The following is a 17,207-nucleotide window of genomic DNA, read 5'->3' on the forward strand; positions in this document are numbered from 1 at the left end:
CCATTTTAATTACTGGCCACATCAATATTACGTTGGGAAACAAGGTTTCTCTCAAATACCTTGTGTTGCTAATAATGCCTCTGAGCGGCGCTATTGCGTGACTCCCAGGCTCCATGACCTCTGATGACCGGTGATGTCACGTCGACTGAGGTGGGCTGCAGTCTTCCTCAGTGACTGGACTGTGGGCGGTGTTTCACCGCTCATCACAGCCCAGCATCACTCCTGCTTGAGGTGCTTGGCAGTGAAGGAGAGCGAGCGTGACATGCTGTGCTGTGATACTGGGCTGTGATCAGCGGTGAAACACCGCCCACAGTACAGTCACTCAGGAAGACTGGGGCCCGCCTCAGTTGACGTGACATCACTGGACATCAGAGGTCACGGAGCCCGGGGGTCACTAAGGGGAGCGGACCGCAATAGCACCGCTCAAAGGCACTATTGGCAACACAAGGTATTTGAGAGAAACCTTGTTTCTCAACATAACATCGATGTGGCCAGTAATGAAAACTGGTGAACCATCTCTTTAAGGGCCTTGTATGACCACTGGAAATAGGCCATGTGAGATTGGTAAGAGGAGCCGCACTTAGATGAGGCGCTGTCACTTATACCAGGGGCTTCCATGTACCATGCTGACTTTATCGCAGGTATGGGACTTTTCTACTTTTGTAAATATTGATGAAAACACATCTGGTTTGTTTGCTGAGTGTCAGTAATAAAGTTAATCACTATGAGGCTATGTGCCCACGTTGCGTTCTGTCCCTGAAGAAATTTCTGCAGCGATTTGAACAGCACACATACGCTTCAAATCGCTGCAGAAAGAGTCCGTAATGAAAAGCCGATTTCATGCGCTCTGGATGCAGCCTCTCCCATAGACAGAGCGGGGGCTGCATCCAGAGCGCACGAAAGAAGTGACATGTCACTTCTTAGAATGCAGCACTTCAGCAGTAGCCGAAGCGCTGCGCTCTAATACGCAACGTGGGCATGGATTAGGCACAATCTTCATAGACTGTGCTGGGGACACAGGACTCATGCAGTTACGCTGTGAAGAACGCAGCGTAACTGCATGAAAATACACTATGTGGGCACATAGCCTTAGGCCCTGTGCGCACACTGCATTTTTGCTGCGGATTTTGCTGTAGAAAAAGGTGCGGATTTTGTTCAAAATCTATGAGAAATCCAAAATGCTGTGCGCACACTGCGTTTTTTTTCCCTACAGGTTTTGCTGCAGATTTTCTGCAGCAAAAAGATGCAGCATGTCACTTCTTTTCCGCAGGTACCTGTGGTTTTGCAATTGATAATGGTTAAAACTGCAGGAACAAAACTGTGGCAAATCCGCACCAAACCGTGGTAAAACTGCATGCAGATTTTGGGTGCGTTTTTTTGCCGCTGGTGCAGAATTCTGCCAGAGGGTGTGTATTTTGCTTAAGAAACACATCTAAACTGTGCCTAAGACTATATGCGTACACTGCGGATTTGTTTCTTCAGCAATAAAACGCATCCTCTGGCAGAAAAACGCAGCCAAAAATGCATGCGGTTTTACCATGTTTTGATGCATTTTTAGTGCAGCTTTGTTCCTGCGGTTTTTACACATTATCAATTGCAAAACACGGAAGAGAAGTCACATGCTACTTTTTTGCTGCAGAAATTATGCAGCAAAACCTGTAAGAAAAAAAAAGCAACGTGCGCACAGCATTTTGGATTTCTCATAGACTTTGCTGGGGAAGGACTGCATGAAGTTTATAAACACAAACCGCACCAATTCTGCAGCTAAAACCGCAGCAAATCCGCGGCAAAAAACGCAGTGTGCGCACAGGGCTTTAAGCCCTGTGTGCCCAGTGCAGTGTTTTATGCTTCTATGGTGCAGTTTGTGGTCCTAAATTGCATATATTTCCTTCCCCAGCAAAGTCTATCAGAATTCAGAAAGGCTGGGCGCACGTTGCTTCTTTTTTGCCTGCAGTTTTGGGTGCAGAAAAAAGAAGCATTAGGTCACTTTATGCTTTTTTTCCATTGAATATAGTGAAAATATGCATCAGCAAAAACGCACTGAAAACACCTAAAAAACGCATGCGTTTTTTTTCTGCCAGAGGTGCGTTTTTTGCTGAAGAAACAAAACTGCAGTGTGCGCACAAAGCCTTACTGTAGATGAGCCGATATTATATGATGGGATTCTTTCTTCTTTTTGAGGATCATTAGACAAAGCCTAAAATGTTCTGTTTTCACTTTTAATCTCTATAATGTCGTCGGCCATGTTCTTGTGTCCTCCTGCAAAAAGGGCAAAACAAGTCCAATCTGTCAACAGTCATCATATTTGGCCCCCGATCAGCTGTGACCAATGCAGGACTCGCACAGCGCCACTCAATGGCCACACGGAGACCTGCAGCCAGTGCCTCCGGGGCGGAGCTGCTCTCCTCAGCACTGAGCGGGGGCGGACTCAGAGCAGGGACGGCCCCCGCAGATAGTTCGGACCAATCTGAAGGACAGGGCGCCGGTATAAGACGACTCAGGATCCCTGTAATGTGTATGGAGATCCCCTAATTGTGCCTTCCGCAGGAAATATCAGTGTCTGGCAGCAGCTGACTTCTCTCCCCCCATAGAAAGCACATGCACGCTCACAGCAGCAGGGCGAGACACAAACACAGTGAACATTCTCTTTATAAAACTTGTGCAGACTTTTTGTCCCTAACAGGCGGCCATTACCTCTCCCACCCCGGAGTGCGCGGTATAACGAGGAGCGTCCTCCTCCCGCTGTCTACTCACTTGTCGGTTGACGACTTAGACACTGGTGCGCGTCCCCGAGCATGCGCGGTCACTATGACCCTGGAGCGCGCAGCCCTCGCCCCGCCCCCCACCGCTGTGCTGACCCCTTCCTCACTCCACTACCCACAATGCATGGCGGGCCGGAGAGCGCTCGCTGACGGCGGCCATGTTGTGATTGCTGTTTGCTTTTCCTGTTCTTTCCGCCGTCATTCTCCCGGTCCGGTGCCGTGATCCAGGCCCGGGACAGCGCGCGGACAGAGGTCTGCCGAGCCTATGTCCTAGGGAGGGCACGGAGCAGTATGGCCGCTATGCTGGAAGGTAGGTGACGTCGAGAAGCTCTGGGGCCTCGGCCGTGCTGTGTATGCCTGCGATACCGGGGCCTGCGACTCCTGCGATACCGGGGCCTGCGACTCCTGCGATACCGGGGCCTGCGACTCCTGCGATACCGGGGCCTGCGACTCCTGCGATACCGGGGCCTGCGACTCCTGCGATACCGGGGCCTGCGACTCCTGCGATACCGGGGCCTGCGACTCCTGCGATACCGGGGCCTGCGACTCCTGCGATAGGGATGGTGGTGGCTGTGATATGGGGGGCCAGCGATACAGAGGCCTGTGATTAGGGGGGAGCCTGTGATTCCCCCTAATCATTCCCCTGCTGGGGCTGTGCAGGTGCGTGCGTTTCCTTCTACCCTACCTACCGAACTCTCTTTGAGCCTTAGGCTATGTGCGCACTTACCGGATTTTTCGCGGATTTTGCCGCGGATTTGCTGCATGTTTCGCTGCAGAAAATGTTCATAACATCTCTGCAGTGAATCACCAGCAAATCCTATGGAGAAAAAAAATCCTGTGCGCACTGGGCGGAATTTGACAGCTGCATGTTTTGTTGCGGGAATCCCGCAGCAAAAACAAGTGCATGTCACTTCTTTTCCGCACATCGCTGCGGGATTTCACTCCATTGACTGCAATGTAATCATGAAATCCCGCAAGGAATAACGCAGGCAGCAAATTCTGTGCGGTTCACTGCGTTTTCCTGCGTTATTCCCTGCGGTATTTCGCGGTTTACCTCCGGTAATGTACATCGCTTGTCTGCGGTTTTGCAGGGAAGTGATGTCATTACAGGAAGAGGAAGCCGTGCAGAGTAAACACACACAAATCACACACACACACACATCACAGACATAGATCACATAGACACAGACACATAGAACACACATAGAAAGAAAACGGAAATATAGAAAAAAAAGAACGTGGGCTCCGCTGCATATTTACCTTCCAGCCGAGGTAAGCACAGAGCGGCGGCCCGGTATTCTCAGGCTGGGGAGGGAGAGGGGCAGGGTTAATGTCCCCCGCCTCACTCCCCCTCCCGCAGCCGAGAATATCAGCCGCAGCTGCCCCGGCACTGTCGCATGCATTATGCGGCAGCGCCGGCGTGTCCTCGGCTCTTCTTGCCACCGTGTAGCAGTGGTGACAAGGTAATACAAGGGGTTAATGGTGATGGGGGACCACCGCCATTAACTCCAGACTTGATCATGGCAGCGTCTATGTGACAGCTGACATGATCAACCCGTAAGTAAAGTGAAAAAACACAGACACCAAAAAATCCTTTATTTTAAATAAAACCAACAAGCCTCGTTCACCATTTTATTAACCCCTCCCGCACCAAAGCTCCGGCGTAATCCACCGCTCCGACATCCACAGCTCCGGCTCCGGCGTCCTGCACTGCTGACATCCAGCCGCGACTGTCACAGACACAGGCTGAATGCAGCAGACAGCAGAGGTAATTACCGGTCATTTCCCACGGCCGGTAATGTGAACTCACTGCCGACCGTGGGAAATGCAGCGATCTGTCTATCCCTCTATCTATCTATCCCTCTGTCTGTCTATCTATCTATCTATCTATCTATCCCTCTATCTATTCTTCTGTCTATCTACTATCAGAATTAAATGTATTTTTTTTTTTTTCCCTCAATGTGCTTTATTGCATTGAATGCAATAAAGCACATCCCAACCCGCACGCGGCAAAACCGCGGCAATACCGCGAACAATACCGCGGTAAAGCCGCGGCAAACCGCATGCGGTTTTCAGGTGCGGTTTCCCGCGGTTTTTTACCGCGGGTGCGGTAATCTTTGAGAGGATGCGGAATTTTCTCAAGAAAATTCCATTTCCCAGTGCGCACAGAGCCTTAGGTGTTTTCACATGTTTAAGGGAACCTGTCAGGTGTAATATACACCCAGGACTACGAGCAGTGTATATTGCTAATCCCTGCCTAACCGTGCCTGTATACACTAGCATAGATAAAGAGGTCTTTAGAAAAAGTATTTCTAAAAAATCCCTTATATCCTAATGACGCCAGCGACTAGTCGCAAGGACTTTAGTTACTGTGCACATTCTGCCCTCTTATCATGTTAACACGTCCACAGGGGCTATTCAATGCCCATTGCTCAGCATCTGTTGCTGCAGCCTTAAGGCCCAGTCACACACAGAGACTTACCAGCGATCCCGAAAACGATGCGACCTGATAGGGATCGCAGGTAAGTCGCTGGGAGGTCGCTGGTGAGATGTCACACAGTCAGATCTTGCCAGCGATGCAGGAACAATACAGGTCGCAGTAGCGCCCTGTATAACGATCTCTGCAGTCACTGTGACCCTGTCACACAGTGTCAAACACAGCGATGTGTCCTGCCCAGCAGGACATCACCTTTGAAGAAAATGGCCTGGACCATTCTGCAACGACTAGAGATCTCACAGCAGGGGCCTGAAAGCTGGTAGGTGCCACACATAACGAGATCGCTAACGGGATCGCTGTTGTGTCACCAAACCGTGACTCAGCAGCGATCTCGCTAGCGATCTCGTTATGTGTGACGGTACCTTTAGGCTAAGTTCACATTTCCGTTGTTTTGCATCAGTCACATGCGTCGCTTGATGCATGTGACTGGTGCGCTGTACAACGGATGACAAAGGACAGAATTCTTTGTCGGACTCCGTTGCGTGCGGGGGGCGGAGTTCGGGGTGGGTGGAGCCAAGCGGGGCTGTAGCGCTGAGGGCGTCAGAGCCGCGGGGACTGCAGGGCTGGGGACAGGTGAGTGAGTGTGTGTGTGTGTACACATGCGGAGTGCGGGAGGGGGCGGAGCCGAGCGGGGAAGTGTCAGGCTCCCTGCACAGCCAGGGTAAATATCGGGTATAAGCAAAGCACTTTTTGCTTGGTTACCCGATATTTACCTTGGTTACCAGCGTACACCGCTTAACGCGGGCTCTCTGCACCCATAACCAGTGTAAATATCGGGTAACTAACCAAAGCGCATTGCTTAGTAACCCGATGTGTATCCTGGTTACAGGTGCAGGGAGCCAGAGAGAGCATGCGCAGCAAAATCCTACAGATTGCGCTGCTCAAAAAACGTTACAGGCTGCGTTGCTCCCGCCCGGCGGTCAGTTAAAAAACGACTGACTGCGACGCAGCGGATGCAACGCAGCATCATCAGTCACAATCCGTCATTAATAGAAGTCTATGGGGAAAAACTGGATTCCTGCAAAATATTTTGCAGGATACCGTAATTCCTCAAGGCGACGGATTGTGACTGATGCAAAACAACGGAAAGGTGAACTTAGCCTTAGACACCGGGCACTGCGCATTATCAGGGCACTGCACTTCTGGTCAGTGGTCATGCGCACTATGAAGCCGGGTGTACGCGTCCTGGCTTCAGAGATGTCTAGTGCGCATGAGTGGAAGTGTCAGGACTTGTAATCATGCGCACTGCCTGTTGTCTGAGGCTGTAGCACTAGCAACAGACATCTATGTGCATCACCGCTGATGATGCTGGGCAATGTGTATTAAACAGCATGTTGGTACGCCTCTGTGGGTGTGCTAAGAGGGCGGAATGAGCGCAGGAATGAACGCCCTTGCAACTAGTCCCTGACATATCATAAAGGATTTTTCGAAATACTTATTCTAAAGATCTTTATCTATGCTAGTGTATACAGGGACGGTTAGGTGAGCTTCTTGTGGTTCTGGGGGCATATTGCACTTGACAGGTTCCCTTTAAAGTAAAATAAAGCAGCCGTCCCCTTAAGTACGGTACCATACAAATCCTTGTGTCTGGGCAGCCACCACGGCCGCCTTCAGTGACATGGCCACCCACCGTCTTCAGTGACGTGCCCACCCGCCGTCACTGCAGCCTTCAGTGACATGGCCACCCACCGTCTTCAGTGACGTGCCCGCCCGCCGCCTCGGCAGCCTTCAGTGACGTGCCCGCCCGCCGCCTCGGCTGCCTTCAGTGACGTGCCCGCCCGCCGCCTCGGCTGCCTTCAGTGACGTGCCCGCCCGCCGCCTCGGCTGCCTTCAGTGACGTGCCCGCCCGCCGCCTCGGCTGCCTTCAGTGACGTGCCCGCCCGCCGCCTCGGCTGCCTTCAGTGACGTGCCCGCCCGCCGCCTCGGCTGCCTTCAGTGACGTGGCCGCCCGCCGCCTCGGCTGCCTTCAGTGACGTGCCCGCCCGCCGCCTCGGCTGCCTTCAGTGACGTGCCCGCCCGCCGCCTCGGCTGCCTTCAGTGACGTGCCCATTTCGATGAACAGTCTGCTCTGTGCACGTACACTCTGTTAAACAGTTTTAGCCGCGCTCACATCAGTATTTTGCCACAGGGCAAGATCCGGTACCTATGCGTTTCAGCTCCTGTCATTTCTTATGGAATTGCGGCAACATGTGGTCACATGCGGTGCATGTGACCGCATCCAGCTGCGACTCCATTGGAGGTGAATTGAGCTGAAACACATTTGTACCGGATCCGGCCCTGCGGCAAAATACTGCCAATGTGAGCGTACACTAAATCAAAAATCTCTTTCCATACCATGTGTCAATTTAATGATCGCAAATCAAAAAAATTCTTCTGTCGCCGTACCTTCAATATCATGCCGGAAACATTAACCTCCTGACACATAAAATGTAGGAAATTAATTGTCTACTCGTTAAAACAAACAATTATTAAAATCCAAGGGACATCTCAAATGTGGGAGAGGGACACAGAGCAATAAAAAGTAATACTGATACACACATCATTGGAGGGCCAAGAAAAAAAAAAAAGTTTAATCAATAATTCATCAATAAATTCCTTAATATAAATGCATTCAAAATTAATAATGCAAGTGCATGAAAAGTGCCATGTGCTGAAAAAGTATTATCAAATTAATATGTGAAGCAAGTAATTTCCTGCAATCGGGCATAGATTTACATCTGACTGATGGCACATGAGTGGTGCCCATGCCATCTACAGTAAGGCTGTGTGCACACGTTGCGTTTTTTACAGCGGAAACGCTGCGTTTAGAACCGCAGCGTTTCAGTGGCAAATTGCATGTGTTCAGCTTTCCCAGCAAAGTGTATGAGAAAGCCGAAAAATCAGTGCACACGCTGCGTTTAGAATCCACCGCAACGCAACCATTAGGTAAGTATAATAAAGTGTTTATGTTCTACACAGCGGCCTGGGCTCTTGTATACAGCATGTTAGAATGCTGTATATAAGAGCCCACTGGTGCTGGCCGCAGCTTATAGGACCCAAATCTGCTGACAGGTTCCCTTCAAATATCTCAGATGCCGCTGTCTCTCCATTGGCACCCTTGCAGCATGATCGCGGGGTCCTTACAAGTTGCTATGGGAATGCCTGCCAAGTCCATCAACCAATCAGATACTTCATAATAGACAGACAAACAACATACAGGGTTTGGACAAAATAATGGAACCACCTGGAAACATCAACAAAAGTTAGTTTAATATTGTGTAGGTCCACTTTTTGCGGCGTTTACAGCCTCAATTCTCCGAGGTATGGATTCATACAAGGTGTGAATTGTTTCCAAAGGAATTTTAGCCCATTCTGCAGTGAAATCACCCTCCAGTTCTTTGAGCGAGGATGGTGGCGGAAATCGACGTCTAACTTGAATCTCTAAAATCGACCATAAATGCTGAATACTGTTGAGGTCTGGGGATTGTGGAGGCAGATGAGATGCTCAACTTCATTAGATTGTTCCTCGTGCCATGCTGTAACGATTCTAGCTGTATTTATTGGTGCATTATCATCCTGAAAGATGGCGTTCCCCTCCGGGAACAGTGCTTGAAGCATGGGATGCACTTGGTCGCCCAAAATGCCTAAATAATCTCGGCTGTTAATTCTTCCATGAAGGGATATCCTTGGCCCGGCGGATCTCCAGGAAGTAACCCCCCAGATCATCATAGACCTCCGTCATGTGTTACGGTGGGGAGAAGGCAGTCTGGATGGAAGGTTTCTTTCCGCTGTCTCCAAACGTACACTCGGCCTGAGGCCGGAAATAGGGTAAACAATGATTCGTCTGAGAATACCACGTTTCCACTGCTCGAGGGACCAATTCTGGAGGTTTTCTACACCCCTCTAAACGCTTGGGCACCTTTGTCATTGAGAGCAGCAGTTTTCTAATTGCGTGGAATCCAGATTTGTGCAGCTCCCGACGAACAGTTTTCGTGGAAGCTGGGTTCTGTAGGGTTCCTTGAGCTCAGCAGTGATTTTCGGAGCCGTGGTCTTGCGATGCTCTCTCACAATTCGCGTTAGAGTCCGACGGTCTTTCTCAGTCAACTTCCACTTTCGGCCGGACCCGTGCTTTGCTGCCGTTTTTTTTTTCTCTTTCAAACGCAGTCATTACTTTGGAGACAGGACCTCCTGACACGCCAAGCATTCGGGCACTTTCTGTTACACTAGCGCCTGCCATACGAGCACCAACAGTTTGGCCTCTTTGAAAATCCGAGAGGTCTGCCAATGGTATCAGGTTCTCATCAATGTTCGTACAATTCTGCAAAACAAACAGTTAATTTCCATACACATATCACATAACTGAAATAATCAACTACAAAACATTAAGGGTATGTGCGCACGTGTGCGTATTACATGCAGTTACGCTGCGTTCTGCACCGCAGCGTAACTGCATGCGTCCTGCGTCCCCTGCACAGTCTATGGAGATTGTGCAGGAGCCGTGCGCACGTGGCATGTTAGAACGCAGCGATTTGGCTGCTGCCCGAAGCGTGCGTTCTAAGAAGTGACATGTCACTTCTTTCGTGCGTTCTGCATGCTGTCTATAGGGAGAGGCAGCATGCAGAGCGCACGAATCTGCCGGCACCATGCGCTTCAGAACGCAGCTTTTCAGCTGCGCTCTGAAGCGCACATTTTCGGTGCGGTGCAGAGCGCATACGTGCGCACATAGCCTAACACGGCTTGCATGTTTATATAACATGTTTGAAGATTATGATGCCAAAACGTTAGGTGTTTCCATTATTCTGTCGAACCTTTGTAGGTTGACGGTATATTCTAAATGCGATCATGTGATCACCTGTTCTAGTAAACATTCAAAAAAGAAAAGTGTTATTAAAATGAGTTTTAATAACAAAAAAGTTCCTCTTTAAAAACCTCACTTTTCATATCTCTGCATTTGGAACTATCCATATTGCAAAACTATCATATTTTTTTCTGCACTATTAATGCTATTAAAAAAACAATAATAATGAAAAACCATGCCATAATTACCTTTTTTTTTTTTTTTTTTTATCCTGGCTAAAAAAACATTGTAAGGCTGCTTTCACACCTCTGGTTTTAGCAGTGCGGCTAAATCCGGCTCTAATGATGCGCCGATTATACCGCATCCTTTGCATAAGTTTTTACATGCGGCCCATCCGTTTTTTGCCGCTTGCGGCACGCTACTGAGCATGCGCAGTGCAAAATACCGCATGCGGGGGCCGGATGCGTTTTTTGCCGCATCACGCATCCATAGGCATGCACTGGAAAAAGCGCTGCATCGGCCGGATGCGGCGCGATGCGTTTTTTTTTTTGTGCCGGACAAAAAAAAACATGCCAGACAACGTTCCATCCGGCCGCCGCATGGGCTAAATATGCCGCATCCGGCAAAAAACGGACCGAACGCAAGGCCATGCGGCACAATCCGGCACTAATGAAAGTCTATGCAGAAAAAAACGCAACCGGCGGCAAAAAAAGGTTGCGTTTTTTTCTGCAAAGAGCCGGATTGTGCCGCACAGCAAAAATTGGATGTGTGAAAGCCGCCTAACAAGTGATCAAACAGTTGGGTATTCCAAAATGCTACCAATAAAAACTAGAAGCGCGTCCGCACAGTTTTGAAAACTGGAAAATGAAAAAGTTGAGAGCATTTACAATGTGAAAAACAGAAAGCTATAAGTTGATTATGAATGAAGAAAGAAAGTTCGGCTCTATGAACAAATTCTTCTTTATTGCTTATAAAATTCCTGTACAAGGGCAGCACGGTGGCTCAGTGGTTAGCACTTTAGTCTTCTGGTGGCTCAGTGGTTAGCACTGCAGTCTTCTGGTGGCTCAGTGGTTAGCACTGCAGTCTTGCAGTGCTGGGGTCCTGGGTTTAAATACCACCAAGGACAACATCTGCAAGGAGTTTGTATGTTCTCCCCGTGTTTGTGTGGGTTTCCTCCGGGTACTCCGTTTTCCTCCCACACTCCAAAGACACAGCGATAGGGACTTTCGATTGTGAGCCCCAATGGGGACAGTGTTCCTGATGCATGTAAAGCACTGCGGAATATGTTAGCGCTATATCAAAATAAAGATTTGATTTTTTTTATTTTTTGACCACATTTATATGGAAAACGCCCTTCCAGTCAGGCGCACTAGACGTGTACACCCGGCTTTACACTGCACATGACCGGAAGAGCCAGGACTTTGGATCAGCGGTGACAGCGGACACAGGTACGCACGTCACCGCTGGTGATGCTGCATTGAGTAGCATGTTAGCAGCTCCTGTAGGCATTCTATCATGCTAAGAAGGCGGAATGTGTGCAGGAACTAATGCCCTGCACACAGCATATAATGAAGGGTCTTTAGAAATACATTTTCTAAAGATCTCTTTATCTATGCTAGTGTATATTGGGACATTTAGGCAGGGATTAGCAATATACACCTAGAACTGCTTGTGGTTCTGGGTGCATATTGCATTTGAGAGGTTCACTTTAATAGTGATGAGCGAGCGCTATTATGCTCGGGTGCTCGGTACCCGAAATAAGCAGTTGGACGGGCTCGACTCGTGTACCGAGTGTAATGGAAGTCAATGGGAAACTTTAGCATTTTTCTGGAATATGTTCAGGAAAAATGCTGAAGTTTCCTATAACAATAATAATAATAATAATATTCACTTATATAGCGCTATTAATTCCACAGCGCTTTACAAACATTGGCTATTGACTTTCATTAAACTCTAATCAAGTCGAGCCCGTCCAACTATTCATTACGAGTACGAAGCACCTGAGCATAATAGTGCTCGCTCATCACTAAAAATGTACTTTATTTGGGCAGCATAACGGATAGCTTGAACCCAATGATCTGAGCAGGAGGAGCTGACCATGTATTGGGAATAAGGACCCCCCCACTCTCCCGCTATATTCCGGATGTCTGGGTTCAGGCAACAGCCATCCAAGGCGTGTGTGAGCTCTAAATGTAGGACATTGACCCACCAGGAATGAGGACCTGAACAAACACGTGTGCATATTAGGCATAAGACACACGGCATGAAAATCGGAGCGCGTGGAGTGCGATAAAACTTCACATTCCACTCGGACCAATATTACTCTATGTGCCAGCACCCACGAGCAATTATTTTCTCAGCCCTAATCGGACCGAGAAAACAGTCGCCGCATGCTGCAGGTGTAATGCGAGGCTTGTTTCTCTCGCACCCATTCAAGTCTATGGGGCGAGAGAAAAATCGCTCTACACTCGCAGTACATCAGTGTACCGCGAGTGCAGGGCGAGAATGGCAATAGCCGGCAACGGAGGAGAGAGGGAGATAAATCCGGCCCTCCAACCCTCAGTGCCGGGCCCGTTCCCCGCAGGTGGGGTCCGATTGCAAGATTGGACCTCAGTCGCAATGACACTTGGCTCTGCTGTGCTGCCATCGTGAGCCAAGTGTCATGCAAGGATCACAGTAGTCCCCGTGTGGCCCTGGCCTAACAGATTCCCTCAATATGTAATTGACCATGATTGGCCAGTCACGAAATCTGTCACTTTTCCAACCTGCCGGGGTATTCTCTGACATTTGCACAACCTATTACAGATCTCTCCGTAGAGGGAAACATTAGTGTGTACCAGATACCTCCATGTCTTTGTATGATTTTTAAATTCTGTGCAAGATCTTCAGTGAATGATGGAGGCTCCTGTGTAAGATCCAGTCCAAAGCCCCGAGCATTTTCCCAGCACAACCAATTATAGTGAATTATCGCCCGACAGATTTCTGTGACTCGAAATGTGAATGTTTTTCTGCAAACCTGAAGGTATGTGCCCATGTTGAGTATTTGCAGAAGAAATTTCTTCACCAAAAACACATCTCTTGGCAGGAATAACACTGCTTAAAATTCGCAGGTTTTCAAAAAAAAATCCTTTAGTTCCTTTTTTTTAAGCATTTCTTTTCTTTTGAATGGGTGAAAATAGCTGAAAGAATTGTCATACTGGAGATCTGCAAGAAAAATCTCAGCAGTTTTTCAGGACAGTAAAAGGCTGTGTTTTTGCTGCAAAAGTTTCTTCTACAAATTCTCAGTGTGCACATTCTTGGAGAGATGAGTTTCTGCCAATTTGGGACGGTCATTACAGCGACCCTAAAGAGTGTATGTACCTATAATTCTAAACACATTAAGCCTGCTTTACATGTTACGATTCTGCATTGCATACAATATCGTATGCGATCGTACCCGCCCCCATCGTATGTGCGGCACGTTCAATTTGTTGACCGTGTCGCACAAACGATTAACCCCCGTCACACGTACTTACCCGTCCATACGACCTCGATGTGGGCGGCGAACATCCACTTCCTGGAGTGGGAGGGACGTTCGGCATCACAGCGAGGTCACACAGCGGCCGGCCAATAGAAGCGGAGGGGCGGAGATGAGCGGGACGTAAACATCCCGCCCACCTCCTTCCTTCCGCATTGCTGGCCGGGAGCTGCAGGACGCAGGTAAGATCTGTTCATCGTTCCCGGGGTGTCACACACTGCGATGTGTCCTACCCCGGGTACGATGAACAACCTGATGTTCAATTTTTAAAAAATGAACGACGTGTATGCGATGAACGTTTTACCATTCAATCGCAATCGCACGTAGCTGTCACACACTGCAATGTAACTTACGATGCCGGATGTGCGTCACTTACGACGTGACCCCGCCGACACATCGTAAGATACATTGCAGCGTGTAAAGCGCCCTTTAGACTAATATTGGTCAAACACTGATATAGTGTTCGGCGAACCCAATGTATGAGAAGTATCGGCTATCTGCCCTTCACAGACATATCAATCGGGTATTATGGCCAATTTTGGACTTCTGATCCCTTTGTTCTCCTGGATACAAGCCCTCCTGTGTATGGAAAACACAACAGAGATGGCTGTTGACCCTAGGATCGGCCGACGCAGCCCTCTGCTGTGTTTGGTCTTATACGTTTCATTTTATTGTAAAATTTGAATTTTCAATCTAATACCATGTTTCCTGAAAATAAGACAGGGTTTTATAATTTTACTCTGAAGGATGGGCTAGGGCTTATTTTCAGGGGATGTCTTATAAAGTACATAGGGGAGACCCTTTTTACTTTTTCCATGTGCAACAATAATCTACATTAGCCAGTATTCATGAACAAAAGTCAAAATGTGCAGTCGGCTATCGAAAAAAGACCTATGCACAAATGATGTATAGCCATAAATAAATTCTAAAAATATCTTGTTTCAAATATTACAAAAGGTTAAGACAAGAGGAGTGCTTCACTTTTTGTCACCAGGTTTTTGCCACTTAATCTAAGACCAGCATAAGGCTATGTGCGCACGTTGCGCAAATACATGCAGTTACGCTGCGCTTTGTAGCGCAGCGTAACTGCATGCGTCCTGCGTCCCCTGCACAGTCTATGAAGATTGTGCAGGGGCCGTGCGCACGTGGCGTTTTAGAGCGCAGCGCTTCAGCTACTGCCAAAGCGCTGCGTAAAAAGAAGTGACATGTCACTTCTTCCGTGCGCTTTGCCGGCAGCTCCTGCTCTGTCTATGGGAGGAGCTGCAGGCAGAGCGCATGGAATCGGCGCTCACTACGGACATTTCTGCAGCGATTTAAAGCGCACATGTGCTCTTCAGATCGCTGCAGAAATTTCTGCAGTGAACTGTACGCAACGTGCGCACATAGCCTTAAGGCGGCATGGTGGCTCAGTGGTTAGCATTGCAGTCTTGCAGCGCTGGGGTCCTGGGTTCGAATCCAACCAAGGACAACATCTGCAAGGAGTTTATGTTCTCCCTGTGTTTGTGTGGGTTTCCTCCAGGTACTCCGGTTTCCTCCCACACTACAAAGACATACAGATAGGGACTTTAGATTGTGAGCCCCAATGGGGACAGTGTTCCTGATGTATGTAAAGCGCTGCTGAATACGTTAGCCCTATATAAAAATAAAGATTTATTTATTTTATTTATTTTTAATGGAGCGGCAGAGATCCTGATTCCAGCGGCGTGTCACTTACTGGGCTGCTTAGTGTAGGTTTGATAATCTACTGCTGATTAAACAGTGATTTTATCATTAGAGGACCACTTGGCGTGCTGCCAGATAATCCAGCATATTCATGAGCTCTGTATAAGTGCTGTCATTTTGATAAAAATCAATGTATTCTCGGCTGCAGAGCTGGCAAACAGCCAGCCTACATTATGCTGCTCTCAGATTAGTTGCAAAAATCTGGTGACAGATTCCCTTTAACCTTTTGTGATATTTGATATAAGTAATTTTCATAATTTATTCATGGCTATACATCATTTGTGGTCTTTTTCTATGCTGTTTGATTTATTGCCATGTTTATAGTTACAGTATGTAAACATTTTCCAGGGTGTCATTACTGATTTTACTCTATACATTACATTTACTTTAGTTACATTTTATTTATGTCTTTAAAGCATCTGTCTGCTGGTTATGTTATGTTATGGTCAATGGAAGAAAGTACTGTATATAGAATAGAGCAGGACAGCTACAGAAAGCAGACATCCCTGCAAAAAAAATCACTCATCAGACCTTCAGCAAATAGAGTTGGCAATTGCCATTGTTGGATGGGCTCTCACACGCAGATCTGCGTCACTGCCTGTCCCCTTAGGCTCTGTGCGCACTGGGAAATGAAATTTCCTTGCGTAAATTCCGCATGCTCTCAAAGATTACCGCACCCGCGGTAAAAAACCGCGGGAAACCGCACCTGAAAACCGCATGCGGTTTGCTGCGGTTTTACCGCGCTATTGTTCGCGGTATTGCCGCGGTTTTGCCGCGTGCGGGTTGGGATGTGCTTTATTGCATTCAATGCAATAAAGCACATTGAAGAAAAAAAAAAAAAAATACATTTAATTCTGATAGTAGATAGACAGAAGAATAGATAGAGGGATAGATAGATAGACAGATAGATAGATAGAGGGATAGATAGAGAACAGATCGCTGCATTTCCCACGGTCGGCAGTGAGTTCACATTACCGGCCGTGGGAAATGACCGGTAATTACCTCTGCTGGCTGCTGCTTTCATTCAGCGCTGTGTCTGTGTCTGTGATGTGTTCTATGTCTGTGATGTGTGTGTGTTTACTCTCTGCACGGCTTCCTCTTCCTGTAATGACATCACTTCCCTGCAAAACCGCAGACAGGCGATGTACATTACCGGAGGTAAACCGCGAAATACCGCAGGGAATAATGCAGGAAAACGCAGTGAACCGCACAGAATTTGCTGCCTGCGTTATTCCCTGCGGGATTTCATGATTAACATTGAGTCAATGGAGTGAAATCCCGCAGCGATGTGCGGAAAAGAAGTGACATGCACTTGTTTTTGCTGCGGGATTCCCGCAGCAAAACATGCAGCTGTCAAATTCCGCCCAGTGCGCACAGGATTTTTTTTCTCCATAGGATTTGCTGGTGATTCACTGCAGAGATGTTATGAACATTTTCTGCAGCGAAACATGCAGCAAATCCGCGGAAAATCCGCGGCAAAATCCGGTAAGTGCGCACATAGCCTTAGGCTGCTTTCACACATCAGTTTTTTTGTATCAGGCACAATCTGGCACAAAAACCTATGCGACGGATGCGGCGAAAAAAACGGATCCGTTGCATAAATTTTTCCATGCGGCCCATCCGTTTTTTGACAGATGCGGCTTTATACTGAGCATGCTCAGTTCAAAAAACCGCATCCGGCAGCCGGATGCGTTTTTTGGCACAGGACGCCGCATCCGGCGTCCATAGGCTTGCATTGTAACGCGATGTGTTTTTTTTCGCCGCACAAAAAAAGTGCCAGGCAACATTACATCCGGCCCCCGCATGGGCTAAATCTGCCGCATCCAGCAAAAAACGTACGCAGTGCAAGGCCATGCGGCACAATACGGCGCTAATGCGGAAAAAACGCAACCGGCGGCAAAAAAACCCCAGTTGCGTTTTTTCTGCAAAGCG

The 17,207-nt window shown here is 48.2% G+C and overlaps 2 protein-coding genes across 6 annotated transcripts in view; one reads left to right on the forward strand and one right to left on the reverse strand.

Moving 5' to 3' along the window:
• The window catches only part of CNPY1 (canopy FGF signaling regulator 1), a 234,012-nt gene extending 231,175 nt beyond the window's left edge, over positions 1-2,837 (reverse strand). Inside the window, exon 1 of one of the 2 annotated variants that reach the window (XM_075316743.1) lies at positions 2,755-2,837. The gene's annotated coding sequence lies outside the window, so the exon portion shown is untranslated. Of the gene's footprint in view, positions 1-2,694 lie in introns of both variants that reach the window. The other variant, XM_075316744.1, reaches the window with a different exon arrangement.
• A 52-nt stretch (positions 2,838-2,889) lies between these two features.
• The window catches only part of RBM33 (RNA binding motif protein 33), a 222,529-nt gene continuing 208,211 nt past the window's right edge, over positions 2,890-17,207 (forward strand). For all 4 annotated transcript variants that reach the window (XM_075315440.1, XM_075315441.1, XM_075315442.1 and 1 more), the window contains exon 1: positions 2,890-3,072. In XM_075315440.1, the coding sequence (XP_075171555.1) occupies positions 3,054-3,072 (19 nt within the window). In that variant the 5' untranslated portion in view covers positions 2,890-3,053. The remainder of the gene's footprint in view (positions 3,073-17,207) is intronic.

This window comes from Anomaloglossus baeobatrachus, chromosome 6 (genome assembly GCF_048569485.1).
Source record: "Anomaloglossus baeobatrachus isolate aAnoBae1 chromosome 6, aAnoBae1.hap1, whole genome shotgun sequence".
NCBI classification, from domain to species: Eukaryota; Metazoa; Chordata; class Amphibia; order Anura; family Aromobatidae; genus Anomaloglossus; species Anomaloglossus baeobatrachus.